The 19,479-nt window shown below is 44.6% G+C and overlaps 2 protein-coding genes across 2 annotated transcripts; both read left to right on the top strand.

Annotated features, from left to right (window-relative positions):
• Positions 1-1,586: 1,586 nt before the first annotated feature.
• LOC128259827 (uncharacterized) lies at positions 1,587-3,168 on the top strand. Its single transcript, XM_052992428.1, has one exon. The coding sequence runs from the start codon at positions 1,646-1,648 to the stop codon at positions 3,032-3,034; it is 1,389 nt and encodes a 462-aa protein (XP_052848388.1). The 5' UTR covers positions 1,587-1,645; the 3' UTR covers positions 3,035-3,168.
• Positions 3,169-13,396: 10,228 nt separating this feature from the next.
• LOC128259813 (toll-like receptor 6) lies at positions 13,397-18,463 on the top strand. Its single transcript, XM_052992400.1, has one exon. The coding sequence runs from the start codon at positions 13,412-13,414 to the stop codon at positions 18,005-18,007; it is 4,596 nt and encodes a 1,531-aa protein (XP_052848360.1). The 5' UTR covers positions 13,397-13,411; the 3' UTR covers positions 18,008-18,463.
• Positions 18,464-19,479: the final 1,016 nt, after the last annotated feature.

Below are 19,479 nucleotides of genomic sequence, written 5' to 3' on the forward strand. Positions count from 1 at the left end.
AGGGTAACCCTATTCCCGTTCTCCTGGCAACCCTGGCAGACAAACCACGAACACATAGAAAATTGTATCATAATTTTAATTTCTATTCCGGATAAGAGCTTAAATAAAATGATATTAGGTTAACAGTGTACAGCTGTACACACGTTGTTATTAATAAATGACTTGATGCATTTTATTAATAATTAATAGCTGCCTGAAGGTGGCTTAAGCTCCTACTAAATAAAATTAAAATGAAAACAAACTTGTAATGAATAATTTATTATTTTCAGTGCACTTGACTGACAATTGTTAAACGAACACGGCAGGGACAAGTTACTGGGACACACGCACCCTGGGGCCAGAAATCAAAGTCAGATGCTTCGTCCACAAAACACCCGGGAGGCACTTTAATGCTCAGGTTAAGTCAATTCCACTTTCACCGCTCACTTTTACCTCGCATTTGCCACCCAGAATTTTCCGCCCACCTCTCACAACATCCTATCTGCATATTTGCGGTTGCAAAACTGCTGCCTTGCTTTCAACTTGGACGCTTGGGTTTTGGGCAAACTATTTCTGTTCAACCGAGCATCAAACTGAAACTCGACTGGAGATTGTGTCAAAAATTGAAGAAGCAACAGTAAAAATGGGAACATTTGACGAAAGATACAGATGGAGAACATGAAATCTTAAGATACTTTTCTCTTGGATGATAAACACAGTTGGAAATATAAAATAGTAAGTAAATGGAAATGTACTCGGATGAAACACTCCCTTAAGCCATAAACTTCAATCCTCTTTGGTTGAAATTTCGCAAGCTTTTTGTACAAGAGAGAAATCTGTAACCTTAAATATATGATTTGTTAAGGACAATTGTGAGTTGCTTCAAGTAAAGGCCATCAGACTCATCAGCCGTTTTAATCTATGTAGTACAGGTGTTAAAAGTTTTATGTTTCTCTTTAATGCTATTAAATGTGTTTACCAAAATGTGTGTGAAAATTGTTAGTATTCGAATTAGTAATCTGCTAAAAGAAAAGGTCATAAGTCTAAGTCTATTCTGCACTCAATTAAAATATTATTTCGCTTTGACTTTTATCCATTGAGGCATTTAATTATTTTAAATATGCAAAAAATAAAATTCCTGGAATTCATTTTAAGATCTGAAAATTAAATTTATGTTTTTTTGAACGTCTTTCACTAGAAAATTATGCACTTACATCAATTATTTTCATATAATATTTTCCACACCTATTTTAATATTTTAAAATAAAATATTTGTACGGTATTTAATATTTTGGATTTCAATATTCAAATATTTATTTTTAATGTTCCATTTCCTCATTAGTGCATGTTTTATTTTTGATACATTTATATGCTTTAAAGTATTCTTTCTTGTTGTTTAATATTTTATTAATTATTTTAAGTGTTAATTGAGGTGAAAAGCCAAATATTGGTCGCAACCAAATTTTATTTTGCGATTTTGATGCCATAAATATCATAAGCAAAATAATATTCCAACTTTTTTTTAAAGAGGTAATTTAAATAGTTTCTTGATATAATATGTTAAAATTATATATCCAAATAAAGGTAAGCTAGCTGTGCCGAAAGCTGTCAAATCATTTTTTCTGTCTATGTGCCCTATACATTTTCTGGATCAGCCAGTATAACTATGGAGCCTGACACGTGTGGTCATTCCGGGAGCTCAACTTTCGTTAAAACGTCCGTCTCGGACGAGCTAGAGAAGTCAGAGTCAAGCCAGGTCGGAAACAGCAAGGTGAAGACCGATGGTGAAAAGCAGCCAGGAAGCAAGGAGTTTGGGCAGCAGCAGACGGGCGAGCTCAAGTGGAAGATGTTCACGGACGAGGAGTACTCCGATTGGAAGACCTTCAGCGCCGACGACTGCAAGGTGCCGCTGCGCTCGTTTTTCTCCTACGTGGAGCTCCAGCCCAGTCCCGTGGTCACCTGCGTTGCGCGGCACAAGAAACCGGTGCCGCAAGTGCTGGCCGAGATGATCGAGGGCAACCTCGGTGCCTACATCCGCATTCGGATCGGAACGCACAAGTTCCGGTGCATCCCCAACCTGCTCAAGTGCTACTCGGTGTGGTTCGCCAACCGCGACTGGCGGATGACCCGGTTCCAGTTCGAGGAGCGGCAGGTGCCTGCCCGCGGCTTTGCGGCGCTCTACGAATGGATGCGCACCGAGAAGGAGCCGGAGCTGAGGGTGGCGGTGCCCTCGCTGCAGGCCGCCCGCCACCTGCAGGTGCACCTGTTCGAGAAGACCTGCTGGACAGTGCTCTCCGGCGAGGCGGTGCGCGAGAAGGTGGCCTTCGGCGTGTACCTGAAGGCCAAGCGGGTGCCGGAGCTGGCCGACCTGTGCCACGTAATGTTTGACCGGCTGCGCTACTTCTTCCTGGCGCTGGTGGGCAGCCCCGAGTTCCTGGCCCTCGAGGTGGACGTGCTGGAGCTGATACTGCGGCGGGACTCCATCGGAGTTAACTCCGAGATGGAGGTGTTCTTCGCCGTGCTGCGGTGGCTGGGCCACACGCCCGCCGACGTGCCGAAGCGCCTGCCGCACATGCGCCGCCTGATGAGCTGCGTCCGCTTCCACCACCTGCCCATGAGCTTCCTGTTCAGCCTGCGGGAGTCCATCAACCGGCCGGACAAGATGGAGCTCTTTCGGCCCGATCCCGTGCTGCTGGCCTTCAACTCGGACCCCGAGATGATGACCATGATGGAGCACGCCCTCTCCTTCATCGCCGTGCGCTGCCAGTACGAGGACACCGACGAGTTCCTCGCCATCTGCGCCAGCCACCGCATCGGCGTCGTCTTCCCGCGCCACTGGGTCTGCCACACCAAGTGTCCGTACCACCAGCGTGGCCTGGCCTTCCCGTACCAGCACCGCTTCACCGCCTCCGACTTCGGCGACTACATCGCCGCCGTCCAGTCGGACTGGGTCGGCCCGGGGCCGGCGGATCACGGAAAGTCGCTGGTCCTCGACCTGGACGCCGATCCACTGCTCACCAGGCAGTCCCAGTATAGAGCGAACCGTGGCTTGTAGACCATTTAAACACTTTTATAAGTTCGGGCATAACTATAATTCTAACAGATTCATTTATTTTCTATACAACTTATTTGTTTCGGTCACCAAAGTAATTAGATAAAACATTCGCCTAGAAAATTTGTCAACCTCACTAAAAATACAGATGAAAACATACATTTAAGATACTTTTATTTTCGCCAATAAACTCGGATGGAAATATAAAATGGCAAGTAAAGGAAGATGTATTCTGATAATTCACTCCTGTAAACCAGAATCATTATTGTTTGTTTGGCTCTTTGTTGACAGACACATCTTAAATTTGAAATATTTGGCTATGTATTCGCTTCAACTTACCAATCATTTGTGCTGCCTTCCTCAATATTATTATGATATGTACTAAACTAACACCCATATCTTCGGCTCTTCAATGCCCAAATCGCGTTACCTATAACATTCAAGCCGTTTAAAGTGTTTTCACCAATAAATTTAATGATAGCTCCCACAACAAAGAGAGCGATATGAAAATAAAAGCTTGCAACAGATGAAATTGCCAATAAATATGAAAGAATTTCGAAAACATGTGCGCAATCTGAAGAGGAGGAAAATGCCATGGAAAATGCCAACAACAATGCCAACATTGACACCGAAAAATTGTTGAGCGAGAAGTAAGTCACGAGGAAACCCCAAAAATGAAAGCAAGTAGGAAAAACAGAAGAGGACAAGGAAAATTGCGTAAAAAAGGAGGAGCAGCCACAGTCAGAGTCAAAAGTCTGGCCCTTTTAATATTTATTTACTTTTGCCCAAAAAGCATCTAAAAATATATCAAAACAAGGCAGACTTTAAAAGCCCACTAATGATTAGCCAGCAATTAATTAAAATTTATTTTAGCTTAAGCCATCAAAAAAAAACAACAGACACAAATTGGAGTTCCAAAAAATGTGTCACCCACGCACAAAGAGAAATGGGAGCGAAAGAAAGTTGGAGAGAGCGGGAGAGAATTTCCCCCAAGTGACCCAGTGAGGAAAATGAGAGAGGAAAGGCGAGAGAGACAAGAGAGAGAGTGGTGAGTTTCGAGTCTGCAAAGGGTCCCAAAAAACTCACCACGGGCAACAGCTGTCGCCGTTCTCTCGAAATCAGAAACAGAAACAGAAACACAAGCTCACACACACACACATAGTCACAGATGCTGTAGGAAAATAAGGAAAAACATTGAAAGGACTGCCACAGTTTTTCTCGCTCTCTTTGCAACATCCCATGCAGTGCATTGTTCGACTGACTTCACTTTTGAGGGCTTCCTTCGCCGTCTCGAAACAGTTTTCGTATTTCCAATATATCCAACGGTTCCCCTTTGTCTCAGCTCCGATTTAATGAGTTTTCTTATTTCGGCGTGAAGTCCTGTGGCGCTCCTCCAGGCACCTTCCTGCTGCGCCTAATGGCATTATGGTAGCTGTCATACTCGTACCCTCCATCGCAAATCGCAGTCGATCCGGCTGAATCGACTCGATTCGAGTCACACTTCACGGCTGCTGGACAGGACATGCACTCGCAGAAAATATCCACTGCTTTAGTCATGCGAATGCGTCGTAACACAAAAAGGATGTTGCAGAAAACGCCTCGAAAGGCTTCGACTTGCATAATCAGGAAAAATAATTATATACCTTGAACTCTTGTTTTCCAATTGCATTTTGTATTTTATTATAAAATTTCATCCTAACGCTACAAGTTTGGAACTTTTAAGTTAATGCGCTAGTCACTAAGAGTTGCAAATATTTAATTGTTTCTTATACTTAAAACTAATTTTCATAAAAACTAACCTAAGTCACCTTCTATTTTTACTTTAATTTACGTAATAGTATTTTTTAGGTGTGTCAATAATTTTATCTTGAATTACGTGGCACTGCTAATATTTTTAGAATGGTTGCGGAGCTGAATTACGACTTAACACTTTTTTTTAACAAGTATATTTTTGAAAGTGAAAATAGATTACTGATTTATTTTATTGGATAACAAAAGAGTGTTAAATTTGAATTGTATTGGAAACTATAATACTTAAACCAACATGTGCTTCAGATTTTCAAAAACTCATCGAACCTTTATATTTTTTTGTTAGATTAAGTTTTAAAAATTTTAATAGAACAACTATGCAGACAAAACACAAAATAAACTTAAAAATGTTCACAAATTTCGGAAATACTAAATTAATTGTGGGTATATTTTAACAATTTTCGAGTTCACTTTGTCTAAAGGTGTTACTGTTTAAGTTTTATCTTAACATTGCTCAATAAATGCGTTTATTCTTAGAAAATGTTTTTCTCAGTGCACTCACACACACACGAACTCAGAAGGACTCACACAGAGGACAGCAAGGAGTCCAACAATGCCAGAGTGCCGTCTTGATTGACAGTTAAATGTCAAGCTAAACAGTGTGAAATCTCCAGGATTGAGGACAAAGGCAGCACTGATTGCTAGGCGCATTGCCAAATGCCTTCGTATTGTTTTCCCACCCCCCTCCCCCTGCGCCGACCAGTGCCTTTTGTTTCGATCGCAATTTCCACCAGAGAGCGAAAAAACCAAACCCAAAGGTGCAGCCAACTTATATAGCCCAGCTATAAAAAAATCAACTGTCCGACCAACAAGCAAAGTTAGATTGAATCGTTGGGAAATTGACACTTTCACTTCGGTCCGTTCGAGGGGTGCGAGTCGTCGAAATTTATGAAATTCGAGTAGCCTCTAGTTTTGAAGAAAACGCTATCCCGAGAATTGTCCCGACATCGAAAATTGCTGCTTGATTTGTGGGGCAGGATAACGAGGGTTTCGGCGGGGAAACGAAAAAGGGGGAGGGGAATGCTTTGACAGCAGGCACAGACCAAAAGTCAGACTTAAGACTCGGAGCGGAAATGAGAAGATTATAGAGTCCTGCAGATGAAAAAAAAGCATATTGTTATACACAGAATTTCACTTTCAATTGTTAAAAAGCGATTCCAGGGAGTCTTTAAGGGTATTAGAAATCTAACGGTGTCGAGTTTGCTTCAACATCCTTATTTATACCTTTTTAAGAAGATTTAACCGGACTTTAAGGAGCATCAACAAAATGGGAACTAAATGTTCTTTGACTTAGATATTAAAGGACGGTCAAAATTATCCTTGTATATTTTATTCAATCCATCCAAGGGATTTCCTTATTTAAAATAATGTTATTAACTAATGTTAAAACAATTCCATATCTTGTTTACAAATTATTTTATACAAAAAGATGCGTAAATAGGACGCCTAAATAAATTATCTGTTCACTATTATCAAATGTTGTCTAAGTAAATAACATTGTTTATTGCAAAGAGATAGGTTGATAGGATACATAAATATAACTTTTTATGCACTATATAAACAGCTACTATTTCAGAAATGGTATTTAGTGCAAACAAAGATTGGCCATTTAGAGTGATTTCGCATTTGCATGAGCACCTTTTAAATTTGTTTAGTTAAGCCTTGTTTCTCCCATGGTTCAAAATGTCCTTTCAATTCCACTGGAGCTCATGGGATACATTTTCTTTCAATTTTTTCCCACTCCTGATCACAGATATGGGTTAATCCAACTTCCGTTTTAAACAGAGGTGCAAGTGCTAATCCAAGTTGTCGGCATCTAGAGAGTTAACCATCTCATCTTCATCGGCTTGGGCTTCCATTTCAGCTTGTCCCCTGCAAATCCAAGCCACTTTGTTGGGTAAACAGAGGCAAATTCTCAACACTTTTATCTGAGATTGAAGGGGACATAAACATCCTTTTGAGGAGCTGGGCATTCACGTATCCGTATCCGTATCGCCCGGAATTGCACTGCAGGCCCCTGGGCTGTCATCTCGATGGAGATATTATCTAATTCCATATTCCCACCCCGCCCACGCAAACCAGATCTCAATGCAAAATCCAATAGTCATGCACACACACACACACACACAATCCACAATTGAAGAAGATTGAGCAGATTGAGGAATTGAAAGGAGACTCCAAGGTAAACACTTGCGGATGTTCAAGATTAGTGGTGGTGGTGGTGGTCCGGGTCGCCAGTATCCTTCGATATTTGCTTTAAAAGGACATTTTACAGCCATCGGCAATTCATCTTGTCTTTTATTTCCTCGGGAAAGGAAATAAAAAATTTGTTTGTCAGTTTGCTAGCTGATTCCCAAATGTCTTTATGAGCCTTGTGCATTGTCCTTTTTCTCCTTTTTGATTTTCTCTTAGAGCGGAAGCAGGAAACACTAACATGTAGGTAAATGTCAAGTCAGCCAAGTTGGTTGCATTTCTCTCGTATTTTTTGTTCACTGATTGTTTACATTTTGGCGTATTTTGACAACTAAATTGGTCGACGAAGGACCTCGTCTCAATTCCCACCCAAGGTGAGCCACCCAGCCGGCTCCGTGCTCCCTATAAATTAAATGTCAACTGCCCGCTTTCCGATTTCGGTTGGCCACATGTTCGATTTCCGGCTGCCACCTTTTCATAACCCACAGAACTGTGGCCACCACTTTTGTGTGAACCGGACTGAACTGAGCCGTGCTGGATGAGGCTGAGACCGAGGCTGACGATGTGGATGTTGCTGTGGATGTGGACCGTCTCGAAGGTCGACCGGGCAATTACTTGGCCCGGCTGAGATGCTGAAATGCTGAGACTGAGACTGAGACGCAGACCCAACTGCTGCAATGCCAGCCACCGCCTTTCCTCCACGCTTCCTTTACTCGATTCGTCCTTGGCTTGTGCAATTTTCTTTGGGCACAACTGTCATTACGGACTTTGGTCAGGCTACATTCAAGATTTGTTGCAGTTTATTTGCCCAGGCGACTGGGGAGGAGAAACCGCAGTCGCTTTTCGACTCCGGCATGCGGAAAGATATTTTCCAATAAAAATTGGGTTAGTTGCGGAATTTCCTTATATTAAATATTATATACTTCAGCTTTATTGCATCAATTGGGTGGGGAGATAGTTTTGAAGGAGTTAGGCTTAAAGGGTGAATTCTTACTACTCTGAGATACACAACTATGAATTGAATATTTTGGCCAACATGTTTGCTGAGAACTTAACAAATTGTATTTCAAACTTATACTTATTTTACAACTTTCAATATAATATATATATATAAAGATTTTAGAAAATGAAATTTTAATAAAATTATTATATGCAGCATCGTAATAAATGCAATATTATCAAAACATTGCTAATATTTAAAGGTTTAGAATGTAATAGAACGTTATTTTGCCTTTTAAGTTAATATATATATTAAAAACAAATAATATTGTATGCATTTAGCACTCAAAAATATTAATCAACTTGGGTACTAAAGTGAGCATTAGGTACTTTTTTTAAAATTTAGAAACATGTAAAATGAATAGTGGTTATTTTTTGAGTGTGACTAAAAAATTGTCATCTAATTGTTGTAAAACCCAAAGAAAGAAAAAAGCCATGGCAGCTGCGACTTAACTTGTGTCAGCTAAATGCCATTGTATTCCATAAGATATTTTTTTAGAAGTGTATTTTGAGATTAGGGTAGCATTAGCTCCCCCCCCCACTTCTCACCCGATGACGGACACTTTTTATCCTGTTCGTATCTTTTGGATACGGATCCCCGACTAGTTGGACAGATATCCTAGGAATATTTTTAGCTTTAGTTTGCTGCTAATGAGCAATTCATGTCAATTGCTAATTAGTGCGCTGCAGATTCCTATCCGCCTGTCCGAGCTGCCTGAAATGCCTCACTGACTGACTTATCCGGCCATTCGGTCTGGCCATTTTTATGGCCCAAAGAAGCTCCCGGCCAGCGAGACACAATGGCCGAGAAATTAGCAAACCCATGGCAAGATAAGTCAATTAGGTTTGGCTTTATAGCTGCTGCTAGTGAAAACAAAAGGAGCGGAAAAAGGCAGGCCAAGTCGAAGGAAAACCAAATCAAATAAAATGAGGCCAAAATAAAGGCAACAATTAATAAACGCAAACAGAGTGAAAGAGAAACGACAAACGAGGACGAGCTGAAGCTGGTGCTGAAGCTGCCAAAGATGCCAAAAAGGATAGCGGAATGGGTGATATGGGTGGGTGGGATAAGAGGCGTTGGATGGCATTGGGTGGATGTGGATGGTGGTGGCGGTGGCGGTGGGTGGTGGTTGCCTGTGACGTGTATGGGCAATTTAAGCTGGCATCGGACAAGCAACTGACAGGAGGGAACCAAGTCCGATGCTCTTGTTACTGAGTCCTGCGGCCCCCAGAGACGCAATTGTTACATTTAATTGTGATTTTTGTCCTGGGCAGAGAGGGCAAGGAGCCCCCGCCTCACCTCTGCTTACATTGAAAACAAAACAAGCAATTTTATCTAGTTCGCCAGCAGAAGCGTTGCATCAGACATGGCAACGTTGATTAGCATATAACAGCCCTAAGTAAAACAAATATTAAATCTAAGTTTTGTAACACATTTAATAGTCCTTACTTATGTTGTGACCTGAAGTGCTTTAATTTATATAAAGATCTTAAGGCTTTATTTTTGAACAAATAAATAAATCTAACAAAACTCACACGTCTGTATACCTAAGGCAAATCTATATTTCATTTTTGCATTTATAAAACATAATGAATGATTTGAATGAAAACATTAAAGCAATCAAATTTTATGGCGAATAAAATGCATTCAATTTAAAATAATCCAAAGAATGGGTTTGGGTCTAAAAAACTATTTGATTAAGCTTAACATTGCTTTTGCCGCATTTGAACATTTACGTAAACATTTTATTAATTTATATACTAAATAATAATAATTTGTTCGCTTACAAAAAACGATTATTTTCTTATACATACAATAAAACTCAAAAATAATCATTATTTCCAAGTTAAATCAAATACATTTCTTGAGATTTAGAAATTTATTTTTCATATACTCACCTTAAATAGGCCTTGAAATGCCGTTTTTTTTTTAGTGCACCCGTAAAGCTGCTTGGGCCCCATAAATATTTGCAACCTTTCTTTCTGGCTCTCCCCTTGGCTTTGAGTGAAAGTAATCCGAATGCTGTCATTAGGCCAAGTCCACAGCACTGAGCATAGAGTCACAATTAAGATTGACTTGAAATCCGTCCAGACGTCAGGCTAATACCACGGCAAGGACATCCACTGAATCCAGCAAACCAATCCAATCTCCAGACCGAGAGTTATGGCTTTGTCGAAAAGTGGACTCCGATTCTGGTCCGCTTTGCCCCAGCCACTGGTTGTATCTTGTGGGTCATTTCTCATAATTTTCCACAGCTCGAGAATTATTGCAAAAGTTAATATTAATGACGTTGATGAAAATCTTGTCATTCGTGTTAGCAAAAAAAAAAGCGAAAGAAACCTCCGTTATGGGGCACATAAATAAAGGAGCTGCGACCAGGACCACGGACAAAAGCCAGAAGCGTTCGCCAAATTGATAACCACCGAAAAAAGAATAAGAGCGGAGAAGAAATATTCCTCCTTGGCTGCATGTGCCACCACCACACAAAGGAAAGCGAGCCACAAAAACCTCGTCCTTGCCGCCATTTACATTTGAAAGAGCCAGCGAAAGCCTGAAGGTGAGGAAAATAAGGGGCACACTGAAAGAAAATAAACTATCAAAACTGGACACAATAAGTTCTCCCTCAGGCGTGAAAACAAAACAGACATATTTATGAAAACAAGTCTTTGGTTTTATAAATAAATTGCCAATCATTTCAGTTTAAACTTCAAAAAAATACGTTCATAAAAAGTTAAAGCTTTATTTGTAATAAAAAAAATTACTAATAAACTATATTTGCTGTTAAGAAAAAGAAATATTATTTACAAAAATTCCTAATTACTTCAACCATAAGTTTCAACACAATTAAACACTATGTTACTTTTATATATAAATATAAACAGCTTATCCGTTTTTACAGATTTTAGCAGAATGGAAAAATATGAAAAAATAAAGAATACGATGTAAAAAATTGCAATGTTTTTCTCTGTGCAGGAGGCTTATTAGACTTGGCTGCTGTTCGTGGCTCTACTGCTGCTGCTGGTGATATAATTTTAATAACTTACATAATATATTCTTTTGTGTGGCCAAGCCACATAATTGTTAGAAACATTAGGCAAATCATTAGCCCAGCACGAAAGTGGGAGGCAGGCGTTCGCTTGGCTGACGCAATTTGGCAGAAATGTTTTTGTGTTTGCTTTTAGTGGCGACAAAAATATCTCTGTACCCACATACCCATGGATATGGGAAAACTTTCGAGCCAACTAAGGAAAATTACACACAGATAAAGTGCCCAGGCCAGCTGTTTTTCTTGGGAATTAGTCATGAAAGACGTACAGTTTATCAAGGTTACTATGCGGTGGCAATCGCTTTTGAATTGTTGGAGGTGATCCATCAATATTTTTGCTTTCAGACAAATATTGAACAATCAAAGTAATTCAAGGCAGAAGTGAACAAAACAAGGAACAAAGGAATCGGTTCCTCTTATAAATTAACCCTTGGAAGATTTTCTTGATTTAAGATTGATTAACTTATGAGTTCTCCGAAGCAAGAGCAGGTAGGACTGTCTTTTCGAATAAAAATTGTCACTTAGACATAGCTAAAAGAATAAATAATCATTTGTAAATATCTTAATATTAACTTATTGACTACTTGTTAGGTCTCTTATTAGTTTTTGAAATGGTATGTTTTTGGTTTAATAAAATTGAGAAATAAAATTGGAAATAGTTGTAAAAAAAACGAAAAATTTGAAAGAACCAGAAACTAAACAGAATGTCCATATTTAGTACTATACCTATTGTTTTGATAAATGTTAATCTTAAATCTTTTTATATACAAAAATTTGTTAGAAAACTAAGCTGGTTTTCAAAAGAAATAAATGCTTTTCTGAAGCGAAATATATATCTAAAAATTCAATATTATTATATTTGCTTACTCTTTTATGTCTGAATATTTTTTTTTAGCGTCGCAAGTTCAACCATCTTTTAATCAAGTCTATCCAAAGCCTTCCCTAGCTTTTCAGATCTCAATGCGAAGAAATCCAGGCAAATCCCCAAACACATAGCGCCCAACTAAATTCCATAATGCTGTTGGCCCATAATCATTATCATTAACCTGATGGGGAAGACAGTTTTTTGCTGTTTTGGTGGCGAAAAAGAAGTCATGAAACCACAGGAATTGCTACATGAGGCGCAAACAAAACAGTTTAATTAAAATTATTATTGTAATTTAATGGAATGTGAGGAATTATTATTTTTATATGGGCTCCCCGAACAGGAGCAAAAACAGCCAAAGGACCTTTGAATCCAGAATCCCAAATACACACAGACACATACACACCCACATGGCATAAAAATAAATTACGTTTGTATGAAGATTGGCGCTGGCCCATGCACATCATATATTTTCATTATCAAAACAGAGACAGCAGCGAAGTCGCCGGTTCGGTTGGCATTGGCAGCGGGGGGTGCGGGGATATATCTCCGAATCGGCGGCAAAAAAATAAAGGATAAAGGACGGCATACGAAAAAGGCAAGAAAAATACGAACGGACGCCAGCTGTTTGATGCGATTAGAAGATGCGAGTCGGAGAGAGGATGAAAAACATCATTTTCCAGCATCCGCCGAGGCAGAGCGAATTTCCCTTTAGTCATGCTCTCGCAGTCAACGGATAAATTCCCGCCTGTGCAGAGCCTGTCGTCTCTCGTTGCTCTCTTTCCAGCGCTCCTCGGCTCGCGTTCGGCTTTTCGGATTGTCGGGGATTCGGGGTTCGGGGTTCGGCGTTTCGAGTTCGTGGCCGACTCTCCATTTAAAAGAGAAGTTGCGCACGTTGCGGCAGTCAGTCGAAAGTCAGCCAACGTGCGCGTTACATTACGAACCGGAACAGTCGGCGCTGCACCACAATCGAGTCCCACACACACACACACACAAACACACACAGCCCAGAGAAAAGTGGGTTCAACCAAGAAAACAAAAAAAAAAAAGTGATAATAGAATTCGCGCCCGCAGCTAAGTTAAAATTCATCAAAGGTTCCTACAGCCGCGACGTGTAACAAAAACAAACCTTCGAAAGCGAAAAAGTCTCGAAAAGAAAATTCACATTTCAAGCCGAAAACGAATAAGAAAATTTAAATATCAAATCCAAGCGAAACTCAAACACAAAGTGCTAGAAAATGTGCCGGGTGTAAAAGAGAGCATAATTAACTAAAGAATTGGGGGCGATAAAAGGAAAATCTGGCTTGAAGTAGAGGGAGCACAGAAGCCGAAAATATGTGCGCAGACTTTTCTTTGGCCAGCCAGTGGAATTGATTTTCTTTTCGTTTCACCCACAATCCCCGTGTAACTTCTTTTCCCCTACCCCCCCGCCCCCACCAACCTATTTCGAGCGAAAAAAGCGAAAAAATGATCTACTACATGCTACTACTCCTTCTGCCCGCTGTGTTGGCCCAGGATCAGCAGCACACCACGGAGTCGCTGTCGAGCAAGCACCAGCAGATATCGCACTCGAATGCGATAATGGGCGAGGCCGGGGTCTCCAACTCGCAGCTGATGCAGCCCTCGACCCCGGCGCGCACCCTGCGACCTTTGACCGCGGGCGGCGGCGGCGGGGGCGGCGACCCCTCGCTGTACGACGCGCCCGACGACTGCCACTTTATGCCAGCGGCTGGGCTGGACCAGCCGGAGATAGCGCTGACCTGCAACCTGAGGACCGTGAACAGCGAGTTCGACACGACCAACTTCAGCGTGATACCCGCCGAGCACACGGTGGCCCTGCACATCCTGTGCAACGACGAGATCATGGCCAAGAGTCGCCTGGAGGCGCAGTCCTTTGCCCACTTGGCCCGGCTGCAGCAGCTGTCCATCCAGTACTGCAAGCTGGGGCGCCTGGGTCGCCAGGTCCTCGATGGCCTGGAGCAGCTGAGGAACCTCACCCTGCGGACCCACAACATCCTGTGGCCCGCGCTGAGCTTTGAGATCGAGGCGGACGCCTTCCTGGTGACCCGCAGGCTGGAGCGACTGGACCTCAGTTCGAACAACATCTGGTCGCTGCCGGACAACATATTCTGCACCCTGTCCGAGCTGTCCGCCCTGAACATGAGTGAGAACCGCCTGCAGGATGTCAACGAGCTGGGCTTCAGGGACCGCAGCAAGGAGCCACAGCCGAGTGCCTCCACCGAATCCGCATCTGCCTCCACCACGGAGTCGGCCAGGAAGGGCAGCAGCGCCAGCAGCAGCTGTTCTTTGGACCTGGAGTACCTGGATGTGAGCCACAACGACTTTGTGGTCCTGCCAGCCAATGGCTTTGGCACTTTGAGGCGACTGAGAGTGCTGTCGGTGAACAACAACGGCATCTCGATGATAGCCGACAAGGCTCTGAGCGGCTTGAAGAACCTGCAGGTCCTGAATCTGAGCTCCAACAAAATCGTGGCCCTGCCCACAGAGCTCTTTGCCGAACAGGCCAAGATTATCCAGGAGGTGTACCTGCAGAACAACTCGATAAGTGTGCTGAATCCGCAGCTCTTCTCCAATCTGGACCAGCTGCAGGCCCTGGACCTGTCCATGAACCAGATAACCTCCACCTGGATCGACAAGAACACCTTCGTGGGCCTGATCCGCCTGGTGCTGCTCAACCTGTCGCACAACAAGCTGACCAAGCTGGAGCCAGAGATCTTCAGCGATCTGTACACGCTGCAGATCCTGAACTTGCGTCACAACCAGCTGGAGAACATAGCCGCCGACACATTCGCGCCCATGAACAACCTGCACACGCTGCTGCTGTCGCACAACAAGCTGAAGTACCTCGATGCCTATGCCCTGAACGGGCTGTACGTGCTGTCGCTGCTCTCGCTGGACAACAATGCGCTGATTGGCGTGCATCCGGACGCCTTCCGCAACTGCAGTGCCCTGCAGGACCTCAACCTGAATGGCAATCAGCTGAAGACGGTGCCGCTGGCCCTGCGCAACATGCGGCACCTGAGGACGGTGGATCTGGGCGAGAACATGATAACCGTGATGGAGGACAGCGCCTTCAAGGGCCTGGGCAACCTGTACGGCCTGCGCCTGATTGGCAACTATCTGGAGAACATCACGATGCACACGTTCAGGGATCTGCCCAGCCTGCAGATCCTGAATCTGGCCAGAAACCGCATTGCAGTCGTGGAGCCCGGAGCCTTCGAGATGACCTCCAGCATCCAAGCCGTTCGCTTGGACGGCAATGAGTTGGGCGACATCAATGGACTGTTCAGCAACATGCCTTCCCTGCTCTGGCTGAACATCTCCGACAATCGCCTTGAGTCCTTCGACTACGGCCATGTCCCGGCCACCCTGCAATGGCTGGACCTGCACAAAAACCGCCTCAGTTCGCTGTCCAACCGTTTCGGCTTGGATGCCGAGCTGAAGCTGCAAACGCTGGACGCTAGCTTCAACCAACTGCAGCGCATTGGACCTGGCTCCATACCGAACTCCATAGAGCTGCTGTTCCTCAACGACAACCTGATCACCACCGTGGACCCGGACACCTTCATGCACAAGACCAATCTGACGCGGGTGGATCTGTATGCCAATCAAATCACCACGCTGGACATCAAGTCCCTGCGGATTCTGCCAGTGTGGGAGCATCGGGCCCTGCCGGAGTTCTACATCGGGGGCAATCCCTTCACCTGCGACTGCAACATCGACTGGCTGCAGAAGATCAACCACATCACTTCGCGGCAGTATCCCCGGATAATGGACCTGGAGACCATCTACTGCAAGCTGCTGAACAACCGGGAGCGGGCCTACATTCCGCTGATCGAGGCCGAGCCCAAGCACTTCTTGTGCACCTACAAGACGCACTGCTTTGCAGTGTGCCACTGCTGCGAGTTCGATGCCTGCGACTGCGAGATGACCTGCCCCACCAACTGCACCTGTTTCCACGACCAGACCTGGTCCACGAACATCGTGGAGTGCTCCGGAGCGGCCTACTCCGAGATGCCCAGGCGGGTGCCCATGGACACCACCGAGCTGTACATCGATGGCAACAACTTTGTGGAGCTGGCCGGTCACTCGTTCCTGGGTCGCAAGAACCTGGCCGTGCTGTATGCCAACAACTCGAACGTGGCGCACATTTACAACACCACCTTCAGCGGGCTCAAGCGCCTGTTGATCCTGCACCTGGAGGACAACCACATAGTGAGCCTGGAGGGCAACGAGTTCCACAACCTGGAGAATCTGCGCGAGCTGTACCTGCAGTCGAACAGGATAGCCAGCATAGCCAATGGCAGCTTCCAGATGCTGCGCAAGCTGGAGATCCTGCGACTCGACGGCAACCGCCTGATGCACTTCGAGGTGTGGCAGCTGAGCGCCAATCCCTACCTGGTGGAGATCAGCCTGGCCGACAACCAGTGGAGCTGCGAGTGCGGCTACCTGGCCCGCTTCCGGAACTACCTGGGCCAGAGCTCGGAGAAGATTGTGGACGCGTCGCGGGTGAGCTGCATCTACAACAATGCCACCAGTGTGCTGCGCGAGAAGAACGGCACCAAGTGCACGCTGCGGGATGGCGTGGCCCACTACATGCACACCAACGAGATCGAGGGCCTGCTGCCGCTGCTCCTGGTGGCCACCTGCGCCTTCGTGGCCTTCTTCGGCCTGATCTTCGGCCTCTTCTGCTACCGCCACGAGCTGAAGATGTGGGTCCACTCCACCAGCTGCCTGATGAACTTCTGCTACAAGTCGCCCCGGTTCGTCGACCAGCTGGACAAGGAGCGGCCCAACGATGCCTACTTTGCCTACAGCCTGCAGGACGAGCACTTTGTCAACCAGATCCTGGCGCAAACCCTGGAGAACGACATCGGTTACAGGTTGTGCCTGCACTACAGGGATGTCAACATCAATGCCTACATCACAGATGCCCTGATCGAGGCCGCCGAAAGCGCCAAGCAGTTCGTGCTGGTGCTGTCCAAGAACTTCCTGTACAACGAGTGGAGCCGCTTCGAGTACAAGAGCGCCCTGCACGAGCTGGTGAAGCGCCGGAAGCGGGTGGTGTTCATCCTGTACGGCGACCTGCCGCAGCGCGACATCGACATGGACATGCGGCACTACCTGCGCACGAGCACCTGCATCGAGTGGGACGACAAGAAGTTCTGGCAGAAGCTGCGCCTGGCCCTGCCCCTGCCCAATGGTCGGGGCAACAACAACAAGCGGGTGGTCTCCGGCTGCCTGTCGGCGCGCACGCCCTCGGTGAATATGTACGCCACCAGTCACGAGTACCATCAGGCCAATGGCAACGGTGGGGTAATTCCGCCCCCCAGTGCCCGCTACGCTGAGTGTGGCAGCAACAACTATGCCACCATCAACGAGTGTGGAGCGGCGGCGGGGCGTGGCTACAAGCCCATTCCCACGTCTGCCTCGGCGGCGGCGGCCGCCTGCAAGTTCAACACCATGAACCAGCTGTCCAAGAAGCAGCAGCGCGACCTGAGCGTGGCCGGCATGGCCAAGACGCTGGAGCACCAGCACCACGGCCATGCCAGCCACCAGGCGGGCAGTCGGCGGAGCCAGCACGAGTACGCGGTGCCCAGCTACCTGCCCAGTGCCGCTCCGGCCTACGACAGCGTGGACTACGCCAAGCAGCAGCTGCGGAGCAACGCCAACGGCTGTGAGTGCGTCAACCTGGGCACCGGCAAGCGGCCGCCGGCGAAGGGATCCGCCGCCGCTGGACTGCCCTCCAGCTTCAGCTCGAACTTTGTGCCGCCGGGCGGCGCAGCCTCGTACAACTGCAAGAAGTCCTGCGGCTGCATGGGCGACGAGGAGTTGCTCTGCAGCTGCGGCGGAGGCGGGGGCATCGGCGTGAACTTGCTGGAGAGTGGCACCCAGAGCAGCGTCACCATGAGCAGCAGCAGCAACAACAGTCGCCAGCCGGAGCTCACCCACTACGAGTCCAATCTCAGCCTGAACGACGACGACGACGAGGATGAGGACGGGGACGGGGATCAGGATCAGCAGAAGAACCTGTGGGCGTAACGGGTCTAGTTTAGGTCTAGGGGGCTAGAAAAAACAGCAGGAGACAGACTGCGCAACCAGTGAATTTATACAACTTAACGGAAAACTCTAAACTAAACATAAACTATAAACTAAACATGAATATATATATATATATATATATATAAAGAGGCAGGCAGTTAGCATACTTTTTGGCATGGTTCAAACAGACTGATACTTTTAGTTCTTTAAATAAATTACAATTCATAACCCTGTAAATAGCGCCAGCGGAGATGGAAACTTTACCTTAAAATGAGATTTCAATAATTTAAATATTGTAAAAAAAAGGACACAAAACGGTTTTTATATAAGGGCCTGTACATAATTATGAATTTAATATAAATCCTTAATTTATTTAATATTACATAGCTACCACAGCCGTAAGAAAAACCATGTTGAATAAAAAATAAATGTACGAGAAACAAAAAAAAACAAAACCATGAAAAGCATCCCAATCGTTTTCCACTTTCCCCAGACCTTGCCACCATCAGATAGCCAGGAAAATTAATTAGCATGTAAGGAAATTGTACGATATACATCAAACAATGCCATTGGTAAACATGCAAAAGGAGCAGGAACACAGCAAAAATTCGCACCCACAGAACGCGTGAAAAATGCAGCAAACAATAAAAAGTCATAATAATAACTGCGATGAAAACAAACACACACACACACACACCCAGAGAAAATATGAACGCGTAATAATAATAATATTAATAGCTGACACTCAACGAATTGAAAATAATATTATAGTAAATCATACCCCTCGCCAACACTTCTCCCTGGCAATGCGATAATGATGAGCCGACCGCCCGATGAAGCTGCCGTTGATAACAATTAAGCTCCCAAACGAAAAACGATCGGAAAATATGAATAAAACGCCATGCAGTTTCGGGCTTAATGGCTTCGTATTTTTTCATTTAAGCAACACCAATGTCATTCCGCATAAAAAGTAGGCTGGGCTAGCGATTTATAGGACTGTCTGAAAAGCAATTACAGCTTACAACGACTTTTCCATTATTTCCTTTTCAAATTAAACACTTTTTTTCTACACTTCCCTATTCGTGTTTTACCCTGTTATAAACATCGATATGCCACAATTTTTTTCTACTTAGAAGTATTTGTTTTCAACTCATTGAATCGACTATTTTATTAAATGCACTTGATAATAATTCCCAAAGTATGTTTGATATTTATGCGTTTACATTTTGTTTTTATGTTTTTACCCGTTCCACACCAATTGGTTAAAGAAACTGCCAGAAGGCGGAAAATGAAACAAAACAAACAATCAATCGAATTGAGCATACTTTCAGGCTTTTTTGCTGACATGTTGTTCGCTGCTCATACAAAGCATTTAATGAAATTATTTAATGGCATGCCATTAAAATAACAAAAGAGCAATGTATTGATTGAAAAGGGAGCAGAAACAGCGGCAATAATCGGAATGGAAGCAG

Source organism: Drosophila gunungcola, assembly GCF_025200985.1.
Source record: "Drosophila gunungcola strain Sukarami chromosome 3L unlocalized genomic scaffold, Dgunungcola_SK_2 000009F, whole genome shotgun sequence".
In the NCBI taxonomy this organism is placed as follows: domain Eukaryota; kingdom Metazoa; phylum Arthropoda; class Insecta; order Diptera; family Drosophilidae; genus Drosophila; species Drosophila gunungcola.